The 12,754-nt window shown below is 38.4% G+C and overlaps 1 protein-coding gene across 2 annotated transcripts in view; it reads right to left on the bottom strand.

Moving 5' to 3' along the window:
* The window catches only part of yme1l1b (YME1-like 1b), a 44,706-nt gene extending 35,716 nt beyond the window's left edge, over positions 1-8,990 (bottom strand). For both annotated transcript variants that reach the window (XM_051928971.1, XM_028804351.2), the window contains exons 1-2: positions 8,737-8,990; positions 1,234-1,356 (exon numbers count right to left, since the gene is read on the bottom strand). In XM_051928971.1, coding sequence (XP_051784931.1) covers positions 1,234-1,356; positions 8,737-8,769 — 156 coding nt within the window. In that variant the 5' untranslated portion in view covers positions 8,770-8,990. The remainder of the gene's footprint in view (positions 1-1,233; positions 1,357-8,736) is intronic.
* Between the last annotated feature and the right edge of the window lie 3,764 nt (positions 8,991-12,754).

Below are 12,754 nucleotides of genomic sequence, written 5' to 3'. Positions count from 1 at the left end.
GTTATGTTTCCAATAAGAAACCAACTTTGGCACAGGCAAGAATTCAAATATCATGTGATCTTCTTCACATGTGAGGATAGAGGTAACCATAACACTGACCAATGAAACAGTGTTCTGGTAGAATATCCATTTATTTGCTGCCACATGTTAGCTATGAAGCAGGAGCTAATCCTTTGAGTACAACTTTATAAACACTCATTCTAGAAAACCATGCCATTTCCAACTGCAGTTAACAGCAAAACCAGTTCATCTTAACATCCTAGTACAAATATTTATTAGAGTACAAAGTTAACTATTCCTTGCTTGTACAGTATGATGTATGTGTGAAACTTACCCATAACAAACATCTATGTGCTCAAATTGCAGAGCTCACTTAAAGGTATATGACATGCTACTTTAAACTCGCTTTATTACTTTTAAGTTATTCTATGTTTTGACCTCTTAAATCTTTATTTGCTTCTGATGGAGGGAAAAAAAAACCCCTGACCTAATTAAAGCTTTCCTCACATTTCATAACCTGCAAGCGATTCTCTGGACATTTTGTAGCAGTGTTATAAATGTTTTGTAATACAAGACCTAAAAAAAAATATATTCAAGATGAGGGCTTATTTAAGGATAACCGTTTTGATTTATACTACATAGAATGATGATGGTGTCTATCCAGTGTACTCTCTTCCTGATTAAAGAAATTATCAAATAAATAACTGTTGATACAAACGGGCCACCAGCAACAGTGTCTAATTAGCTTTCACTTCGCTCCTCACATTTTCAGATTAGTTAATTTGCTAAATTATCAAAGAAAATAAAAGAGATGCTAAGCAGATTTTGAATAATTTAATAATGTTTCAACAAGTACATTAAACCACACTCCCAGACAGGATCTATGCAAGAAATTAATAATAGTGGTGCAGCCATACAATCCAGAAAATATCCTTCCTTCCATTTTCTGAACCTTTTTATTCTCAGTAAGTATTGTTTTTTTAAACTCAGCATCACAGCACAAAGTAGATTTGTTTTGACTTTTTTGCAGTATGCCATCACTCACACAAATAAACAAAAACTTTTAGACAAACTGAAGCATAGTATTTTCAGAAAACTTAAATTTAGTGTTTGTAGCTGAAAAAAGCTATATCCAGTGTCATATACACATTAAAACAAATAATCTCTTATCTATTAGAACATAACATATCTTTGTGTTAATTAGCTGTAAATGATAAAGCAAATTAGTCTTACCTCAGCGCTGTAAAGATCACTTTCAGTGGAATTGTCTTTGTGAAGACACTGAATAGAAGCAGTACTGACAGAGCTTTTTAATGAATGAAAGGCACTGATGAGGTGGCTGAGAGGGATTGTTACCTAAGAAAGGAGAAAGTATTGTTTAAGTGGCATTAAAAGGAAACAGAGGCATTAAACATACATAAAGTAAAATTATGTGTGATTAAGCAGGGCTGAATACTTTGAAAGGATACTTAAAAGCAATGCGTGTTGCTGACAAGTGTAAATTATCAAAGAATAATACAAAATTAATTAATACACATGGAACATTAGGTCATTCCATTACAGAACAACAACAACATTTATTTCTATAACAGTTTCATACAAATGATGTAGCTTAAAGTGCTTTACATGATGAAGAAAGAAAAAAGACAAAATAAATAATTAAAATAAGGGAACACTAATTAACATAGAATAAAAGTAAGGTCCGATGGCCAGGGAGGACAGAAAAAACAAACAAAAAAAAAACTCCAGACGGCTGGAGAAAAAAAATTAAATCTGCTGGGGTTCCAGGCCACGAAACCACCCAGTCCCCTCTAGGCATTCTACCTAACATAAATGACCTCAACCAGTCCTCATTGTATTCAGGGTTCTCATGGAAGAACTTGATAATGATGATGGTCATGTGGACTTCTGGCCTTTAATCCATCAATGTAGGGACATCACAGTGCTTTGATTAGGGGGTGGTGGCGCAGATTGCCACCACAGAAAATGGAATAATTACCAGGGGCCTCATGTACAGCCACTTCCACACTCGCTTCGCAATGTATAAAAAGTAAACTTGGCTTAAAGCCACACACAACTCTCACGGCAGCCTCACCCCTTGCGTATGCACTTTTCTGCTCGGTTTTGCAAATAGGTGGCACCCAGCGTCAAAGCAGTTCTACTGTTTCTGTGTGGTCTCCAATTTTTCAGCTTCATATTAGTAATGCAGGATTCATCAAATACACCAAAATTAGTTGCATATAGTTTACAAATTGCATTCACTTGATTGTAATCATTCTGTAACAATGATGCACAGAATGAACAAACTATTCCAAATACCATAGCTGCTTTAGCGTTGTTACTCTCAGTCCACCACTCAGAGCATTTTAACCCACTGTATGTGTGTGTGGTATCATAGCTGCAGAGCAGCCGAGTGGAAAGCTCTATGGTGGATTGTGTAGAGAGCGCAGCGGATCATCGGGATACAGCTTCCAACCCTGGAGGACATTTATAGCCCAGTAAGGAAAGCCACCAACCTACCATAAAAGTTTAGAGGAAAATGCATGTTTGCTTTTTGTTCATTTGTGTATTTCAATGAATGACACAAATGAATTGATGTGTGCAACATAACATCTGCAGGAAATCAACTTTCTTCTGCTAGCAAAGTTAACGAATCTCAAACATTTTTAAGAGGCCAAAGCGATGTGTAACTGGCGTGTCCTTCACATTGTTGCTAAAGTCTACATCGGAGTTATGTAACATCATAGAATGGGACTGCACATCGCTGCTAGAAGTGGTCATATGAATCAGGTCAGGTCAGGCAAAGGCTATCTGTGAGGTCAGCTTCATGAGTCTCACCTACGAAATATACGGCTTGTTCATATTATCACTTCTTTTTTTGAAAAGATCAGATATAGTTTTCACTCACCAGAACAGCATACTTTGCTTCTCTCCCTCTCTCTCAAAATTTTCCTTTTTTCTATTTTGAATGACCATTCAATTGGATATTTTCTCTTTTATGGCACAGCAACACGAATAAGACACCTCTGCTGACTGTGCTTCACCTATATCAACCAACCAGAACACATTTTTGTTTTTAAAGGCTTTTGTTATTTATGTCTGGCTGACAGGTTTATAATTGTGATGACAGTAGTTGGGCAGGGGTGCGCGCCAGGTGGTAGATTGCTGCGAGTGCCAGTCAGTGAAAACACAGACCTTTCCTAATAATAATGTTTTTCTTGCATATGCAAGCAGGGCCCCGGGGTGTGCACACAAATCACACTCATGATGGTAGTAATATTAGAGAGGGAGAGACAGCGAGAGGATGGGAGCATGCACTGATAACATGTTGCCCCACCCACCACACAACAAATCACCTGGATTGGGAACCAACCGAGTGTAGCACGGTGACACCTCAGCACCACACTAGAACAGTACAAGGTCTTTTTTATGGTGGCTGGAGTTCCAATTATACCAACAATTCCCAATTTTTCCCTGTAAATTGGACGACTTGCTCGCTGGGCTGGATGCAGATTAACGTCATACCCAGGACGAAGCAATTACAGGTTAAGGGCCTTTCTCAAGGGCCCAATGAACAATGTCTCATTTACTGATTGCTCATTTTTCTTTCATGACAGGTGACCAAAGAAGAGTCACTTTTCATGGTACTTGAGTGACTTACCTAAATAAGGACCTACATTACGTGTCGTACAGTTCAAATGGTGCATATATATGCATTAAAGGAAAATGACATGCTGGTCGCTATAGTTTTGTGTTAAATTCTACAGACAGTAGCATTACTGTTGTAGCACAAAATTCAGGGTCTCATACAAATCCGATTGTAAACAACTAAGTTGACAGCCTCTAATCAATGTTTATTTCTTACTAGCTGTGTAAGCCTGTGCTGTAAAAAGCCCGGGCTCCTACAAACTATTGAAATCGTCAAATAAAAAAAAACAAAAAAATTGAAATGCAGAGTCGGCGGTTTCGCTTTGTGAGCATGCTCAGCCCCCTTGTCTATCAGCGGCTAAGCGAGTTTCTCTCTCGTTTGTCTTTCCTCGGCGGTCTCACTTTGGCGACGCTTTCTTTCAGCTTCATGCTGCAGCCTCAAACTTCTTTCTTCTTCCAACTTTTTAACTTGGGCCACCTTGCCGGCTCTTTGAGCTACATGCTGTAGCCTCAAACTTCCGGGCCTGACAGGCGGACACACACACACACACACACACACACATACATACTTCCACGCGTAGATGTTTATATATAAGAAACTTAACCTGTTTGATAAGGAAGAATGCATTCCACAGCATAATTAATAACAAGGCACTTAATGAAGTGGATGGGGGTAGAATGCAGTCAAACTCACAAAAATACAGGACAAAAACACAAAAGCACTATGCAGCAAAGCGAAGATATAGACTCTTGCACACACTAATTTCCTCTAAATATTATTGAGTTAGTCTTAAATATTTCGTTTGGTACAATTTGCACCCTGATAGCTGTGAACTGCTTATAATGAATCCTCACGCAAATGAATATACAGCTTTAACATTTGCAGTGTTTATTAAGTAATGACAAGACGACCCCTACCAGTTCTGAAGACAGTTACTGTCATCTGTTATCAGTATGCTGACATGACACAGGAGTGGATTTTCCATGCTTAGTGTAGGTGAATGTCTATTTCAAATTGCGTTTTCACTTGTTTTAGTGTGAACGGCAAAACTTTTGTAAACAATGTGAAAACTCTGTAGCGGGGTTACATAATAATAATAATAAGTATTTGTTTTTTTTGTCTGTTCCAAGAGCGTTTTGTTTTCATCGTCCAGTTTACTGTCTGTTACATGTGCATCGGTAAATGTTGTCCCCGTAAGTGAAATGGGGAAGGATGACACAGGGAGACTGCAACCCAAGATGGAAATCACCTGTTGGATCCACCAGTTACATCTGGGACATTCAGGATTTAAACAAGAGGAGCGAAACGAAGAGGAGAGGGAGAGAGAGAAGTAGAAGAGAGAAATCAAGGTGCAAATAGAAAACAATTTAGCCATTCATTTACCAACTCATCACTGCCGATCATTGCTTTATTCCACTGCTTGCTTTTTCAACATCTGATTCATCACCACGACAGCCAGCACCGAGGAACCCCGGGGTTCAGATTCATCCCAGCTATTGCAAGAACGTTCGCGGTGAGGTTGTTTTGTTTTTGGGAAGGAGCACAATAACATTACAGCCAGTATCAATACCGCCGGACTTTATTAACATTGGACTCATTTATCACCACATTTCAATTGCTGTGTTTAAATAATCTGTGTTTGTGTTCCCGGTTTCTATTTGTTTAGGGGCAAGGGAAGGTTTTTGTAAATATTTGTATATTCGTGTTTTTATATAGTAATTAGTCACTGGTGTCATTGGGATAGTGGTGTTTTGCACACACATATCTACGTTATTGAATATTTGTTTGTCTTTTCCATTTACAATATATCCATATTTGATTTTACATCCCTGTCTACTGTTTGCTGGTTAATTCATCGTGTGGGGGAAAAAAAATACAACTTGTAAGGAGTATGGCTTGTTAACAGATCAAGAAGCCTCAGGTTATCCAAGGAATAGTCTTGGTAGTGTAGTGGCCGGCCGTTACAACTCTAGGGTGGACAGAGATCATTTTCATTTAAAAACACAGTAGATGAAAGCGTGGTAGTTTGGACATAGCCAAAGACAGACATGGGTAGTAGCAGCAATTAAATTGTAAAAAATGAGTAAGAGCTTAAAAGGGATCCTCTCTCTAATAGGTAGCCAGTGCAGGAATGATAAAACCGAGGTTAGTCGAGTGAATTTACGAGTTCTAGTTAAAACACATGCAGCACCGTTTCGGAAATAATGTAGCCTCTGAATGGTCTTTCCAGGAAGACCAACAAACAGGGAATAACAGTAGTAAAGGAGAGGTGACAAAAGCATGAACTAACTTCTTGGCATCATGCATTCATAAACAAGGTGTAATTCTTATTATATTCTGTAAGTAATAGAATGAAGTCCTGGACAAGGATATGATGTGACTTTAAAATGAAAGAGTAGAATCAAATTTACCCCCCAAATTTGTAACCAATGAAGATGCAGTAATTAAGTGACCATCAGTACTAATGTTTTATACTGGACTCTTTTTACTTGACAAGGGGTGCCCACAAGTTTAACCTCTGACTTACTGCTATTTAATTCTGAATATCACTAGGACAGAAAGTGTCTTGAGTTTGTAGAACAAGGGCATTGGGAATGGTCTGGAGAAAAATTTGAGTGTCATCAGTGTAATAGCAGAAACACGTTCTGCGGACATAAGATTTTACCCAAAGGTAGCAAATAAATCAAAGAATAAAAAGGGCCAGATCTGGTCATGCCTTTGAACTTTACTTTCCTTTTTCTACTTGACTGTTATCACATTCAAAGTAGTGACGCTACTTCTGAACAGTTAAGAAGTAGTGTTCTAAAGTAGTGGAGCTGAATTTGTTTTAAAACCTTCCACTTATTTCTGACTGAAAATAATTGAAGATGTCAAAAAGATATCACACAGGTGTGCAACTGTTCTTATGAGAGTTGTTCAATAATGTTTCTACCCAAGAATTATGTATTTATATTACAACTCTGAACTTGTCACTGGAGTGCAGGACACGTCTTGCCATGCCACACACGCAGTTTGACGTAATTTCATATCAAGCACTCAAGAGAGAAAGGATGGCAAACACATCTATCTACCCGCAAGTCTGCAAAGAAACTGACAGATTGGGGACACTGTTCTGTCATTAAATTTCTCACAAAGGAGGGGAAGAAGCCAAAGAATACACCATGAAAGGTTGAATTAATGTGTATGGTGATGATGCACCTTCATATTGTTTGGTGAATTTTTGGCCAAGCAATTTCAATGGGGCCAGGAGTCAAATAAAGATGGCCCCAACATGGGAGGGTCCTGTGAAGGCATTTTGACAGGAAATGTGCCAAAAAAAATGGGAGTTATGATTATGGAGGACCACCGAGTTAATGTTAATATTATAGCCCCTAGACATTTCATCTGACACACTTCCACAATCCTCTATATTTAGTTGATGATGTCAAAGGACAGTTTACAATGGGTACCCCAAAAGCTAACACCAAATCAGAAAGCATGTTGCCAGGAAATGAGCCATAAGAACATGGACTTTCGCAAAGAAAATTGACATTTTCTCCAGACAGTTAATGGAAATAAAACGTAGGTGCACCAAAATGGCCCTGAAACCAAGCAATGGGAGTTCATGAGACAGAATCATAAAAGGTCCCCGACCTCCAATAAACTGTGTGCCACAGTTGGCCAGAAAAGTCATAATGACAGTTTTCTGGGATATAAGGGGTGTTCTGCACACGTCAACCCTCACTAATGAAATCTACACTTCCACAACAAAATCATTATAACAGGCCACCAAATTGAAACGTTGTGGGGAAACTGTCATCAGGGCTGTTGCTGCTTCATGGCAGCAAATTGTCTCCACAGATCTCAAAATATCAAAGGCTGCTATCAGGGAATGCGGCTTCATAGAGTTTAACCATCCAACATTCAGTCCAGGGTTGGCCTCCAACGACCTCCAAAGAACATCCAAAAAGACAATTTCCTCTCTGGGATTAAAATTAGAGTACTGTACTGTGTATCAAAAAAAAAAAACAAAACACAGAACTGGCGACTTCCCAATGATAATGACTTGGCTGGAGGACTGTGATGAATCCTTTTATTCTGAAAAGATGCCATCACTGGAGGCAAATTGCATCAAGTGTGTTGAAGTCAAGGGGAACAATATTGAAAAATAATGCGGCGACTTTGACTATCAGATTTTATTTTCATAGGAAGGTAAATAAATTATTAAACACCGGTCATATTGATTGGCAGTGATCAGCATGTTATCACTCTTAACGTGAAACTGAAAAATGGCCATTTTCCACTCCTCTAAAAAGTCCCCAAAAGTCCCAATAGCTACATATTAACACACTCATGCAATCACAAATAAGACTGAACTAAGCAAATCTGCTTAAAGCTTCACAGCAAAACTAAAAAAAGAAGAGAGAATTAGCGTTGAGCATGACATTGACCGTGAATAAAAGAAACTCAATCACAAATTTGCAGAAAATCCGGCTCTCCAGTATCTATCTTGCCTATCGATGAAAATTTTCACCGTATAGCACCGGCTTGCCGTCTCCTACTTTTAAAATACAAAGTCATAACAACACACAAATGGCTATCCTGATCTTAAAATATTTAGTGAATAAAACTCTTTATTTTTGCAAGACACAAAAAGTTCAAACCGTGTGCTGGCTTTGAACCCTAGAAATGCTGATGCTTTATTCCGACGAATGACGCAATGTCAATTTCAACAACAGTCATCGAGAGAAGGCTTGGGGTCAAGTCAACTGCCATACGCCTCATAAAGATTTAACTATACATAATAATTTAATAAAATCAAACGAGGGAAAAGAAATGAAATGATAAAGACATCTGGTTAACATTTCAAGTGATTACAAACACCGGGCGAGGTAAACAATCTTGTCAAGAAAGATTACGCATAAACTCCGGTTTTCACATGGGCCCGCTTCTCTTAAAAGTCTCTTTGACTTACTAGACAGTACCGTGAACGTATAATTAAATTTCATCGCACAGACCCATACAGACAAAAACAACGCCCGCGGTTTAAAAATTCTTCTCTTATGAAGACAAGTTGCCATTTCCACGCGAGACAACTGCCGACTCACCTGCGGCTGCACCGTGGAGGACAAGGAAAACATTTCAAGACGACTTCAAAAAGTGCTGCTCTCGACAAAAGGACTTGATATCCGACTTGACAAGCTCTTACTGCTGGCTTCTGTCTTTCGTCAAATTTCTCCTTTCTCCTTGGTGTTCTCTATTATGAAATTGAAAATGGCTTCTTTAACGCTGAAGTGAGGGGAGGGGAGAGAAAGTGAGAGCGAGGAAAAAGTCGAACCGGCGTGTACTTCCGCTTTCCGACGTAAACTCTACATCCGGGTGAACGAGGGAAAAAGAGGTGGGTTTAAATATGTTGATAGATAGATAGATAGATACTTTATTAATCCCAAGGGGAAATTCACATAATATTCACATTCACATCGGGACGATCTGAGGGGAAGGCAACTGTGGGGAAATAAGATGGATAATAATAATAATTAATAAAGTACTGAGCCCCAACAAAAATAGTCTTTATGTCAGCCTATTCTTTCTTCTCCTGAAGGTCCGTGTGTACTGTCGTTTGCAGGGAAGCTGGTCAGAACTGAGGGAAGGGTTAATGCAGCTAAAAACAGAGAAGTCCTTGAAGAAAACCTGCGCCCTAGGGTTACGCCACCTCAGACCGGGACGATGGTTCACTGTTTTAACTTGGCATTGACCAGGGGCACACCTCCATGGCAATGCTGGAGTGGCGTCAGGACAGACCACTGCATGTCATTTATACGCCCAGTTAAAGCCCACCACCACGTGGAACATGTGTGGAGAGACCTGAAGATGGCAGTTTACAGACTTTTCTCTTTCAGTCTAAGAGAGCTTGAGAAGATCTGCCAAGAAGAATGGAATAAACTGCCTAAATCCAGGTTTGCAACGCTTATAAGAGACATACCCAAGAGGATTCCAAGCTGGAAATTGCTGTCAATGGTGCTTCTACAAAGTAACAAGTTAAAAGTCTGAATACTTATAGGAATAAGAGATGTCAGTTTTTATTTTTTTAATAATTTGCAAACCTTTTCGAAAACATGTTTTCATCATTCGTTATTGAGTACAGATTGATGAGCAAAAATGGCAAATTTTTCATTTAAAGGTAAATCTGCGACATATTAAAGTGTGAAGAAAGTGAGGAGGCTGAATACTTTATGAATCCACTGCAACTGTATAAGTATGCTGTATGCTATGTACTGAATTCTTTTTATTTCTATTTTTTGTATTATATTTTTGTCAGCTGTTCTGAGGAGCGATGCAAGTTACATGCAAATTACATTAAAGTGAGCTTGAGTTGACCTAACATTATTTAAAAAAATAAAAAGAAATAGAAATTAAGCCGTCTCGATGCATGCTCAATAATCCAGGTAAGGAAATCCTAGAAATTTGATTCTGTTCATCTGGACAACGTTTTTTAAGTGGGAGAAATATTTCGAGACTTATCCAAGTCTCTTCCTCAGTCTCAATTGACTGCAAGTTTCCCCAACCTTATAAACAGCCATTTTAAGTTCACCCCCATCCATTATCTAATCTGCAGTTTTGCTCAGCAGCTGTCACCTACCAACAGTAGGAAATACGCAATTACCACCCGAAAATAAAGGCATTTCTTACATCACCAAACCCAGTATGAATAATTTTTACTTATTTTCATCTAAACAGCAGCTCTTTATTTCTCAATTTTTTTAATATTTTTTCTGAACGTATGTATTTAATCTGTGTGTATTTATTTAAAGGGTTTCTGTAAAAAATTCAAATTTACCTCATGGGACAAGTAAACTATCTATCTATCTATCTATCTATCTATCTATCTATCTATCTATCTATCTATCTATCTATCTATCTATCTATCTATCTATCTATTTTATATTGCCTTCCACTTCTATCTATTGTATTGTGGTTTACATTATCTATCTATCTATCTATCTATCTATCTATCTATCTATCTATCTATCTATCTATCTATCTATCTATCTATCTATCTATCTATCTATCTATTTTATAGTGTTTTTCACTTCTATCTATTGTATAGTGGTTTTCATATACAATACAATACAATACAGTTTATTTTTGTATAGCCCAAAATCACACAGGAAGTGCCGCAATGGGCTTTAACAGGCCCTGCCTCTTGACAGCCCCCCAGCCTTGACTCTCTAAGAAGACAAGGAAAAACTCCCAAAAAAACCTAGTAGGGAAAAATGGAAGAAACCTTGGGAAAGGCAGTTCAAAGAGAGACCCCTTTCCAGGTAGATTGGGCGTGCAGTGGGTGTCAAAAGAAGGGGGTCAATACAATACAATACAGTACAGTACACAGAACAATTTCTCAATATAGTAAGAAATAAGAAATATAAATTTTAGAAGTACAGAGCAGAATTTAATAGTAGATGATATATCCCATAATAAGATTTGGATTTGTATAGAGTCCTGGAGACCTCATCCTTCAAGCTGCCTCCCCCATTTGGCCATTCCACAGCTGAAACAGTGCTGGGCCAGCCAATCCGATGAAAGGACCCCTCTTTCCCACGATTCCTGCGATCCTCCATCTGGGATGACTTTTCCTTAGGCAGGCAAAACAACTTGGCAGGTGGGCCATGGCACCAAGTGCCACATTTGAGTACCGAGAAGAAAAACAGAATAAGTGAGGGTTAGTATACAATTATAACTGTCATGTTACTTGTGGTTTAGTGCCAATGACTAACAACAGAGATGCAGTCTGTACAGTTAATCAGCAGCTCTAGTCAGGATATGCTAAACTGAAGTAGTGAGTCTTCAGCCAGGATTTAAAAGCTGAGACCGAAGGGGCATCTCTTATAGTAGCAGGCAGACCATTCCACAGTTTAGGGGCCCTGTAACTAAAAGCTCGACCCCCCACAGTTATTTTATTAATCCTTGGAATCATAAGCAGACCGGCATCTTGAGATCTTAATGTGCGCTCTGGTTTGTAAGTCATGATAAGTTCAGACAAGTAAGCCGGACCTCGGCCATTTAATGCTTTATATGTTAAAAGAAGGATTTTGAAATCTGCCCTAAACTTAACCGGGAGCCAGTGTAAGGATTTAAGAACTGGAGTTATGTGTTCGTATTTTCTTGTTCTTGTAATAATTCTCGCAGCCGCATTTTGGATTAACTGGAGGCTGTATAAAGAACAGTTTGAACATCCAGTGAACACCGCATTGCAGTAGTCAATCCTACTAGAGATAAATGCATGAATTAGTTTCTCAGAATCCTGTTTATTTAAAAAGCGCCTTAATTTCCTAACATTTTTAAGATGGAAGAAACATGTTTTGGACAACTTTGTAATATGCGCTTTAAATGACATGCTAGAGTCAAAGACAACTCCTAGATTGCGAGCTGATTCAGTAAAATTGACTGGAATTCCCATTGAGTTAAATGATGACAAAATATTATTGTGATCAGCATCATTCCCTCCAACAATTAACATCTCTGTTTTATCTGTATTTAAAGACAAGTAGTTCTTATTCATCCACTCCTTTAATTCACTAACACAACTAATTAAAGACAATATTGGAGAAACTTCATGTGATTTAAATGAAAGGTATAACTGGGTGTCATCTGCATACGAGTGAAAATTAACATTATGTTTCCTAATGATAGATCCCAGTGGAAGCATGTACAGTGAAAACAGTAAAGGTCCCAGTACTGAGCCCTGCGGGACACCATATTGAACTTCTGTGTATAATGATGGACTACTGTCAGCACATTTCTGTACATATTGGAATCGATTTGATAAGTAAGAACTAAACCAAGCGAGCATGGTGCCTGTAAGCCCAACATCATTTTCTAGCCTGTGCAGTAAAATAGAATGGTTGATGGTGTCAAATGCTGCACTTAAGTCCAACAACATAATTACAGTTGAGTTTCCTTCATCAGAGGATATCAGAATGTCATTTACAACCCGTGTTAGTGCCGTTTCTGTACTATGACCAGTGCGAAAACCAGACTGGAATTTCTCAAATAAATTGTAATGCATAAGGTGTGTCTGAAGCTGACTGGCGACTACTTTTTCTAGTATTTTAGAGAGAAACGGTA

The sequence above is a fragment of the Erpetoichthys calabaricus genome, chromosome 6 (assembly GCF_900747795.2).
Source record: "Erpetoichthys calabaricus chromosome 6, fErpCal1.3, whole genome shotgun sequence".
NCBI classification, from domain to species: Eukaryota; Metazoa; Chordata; class Cladistia; order Polypteriformes; family Polypteridae; genus Erpetoichthys; species Erpetoichthys calabaricus.
Note: the sequence above shows the minus strand (reverse complement) of the source record. Positions and strands in the feature narration are given on the sequence as shown.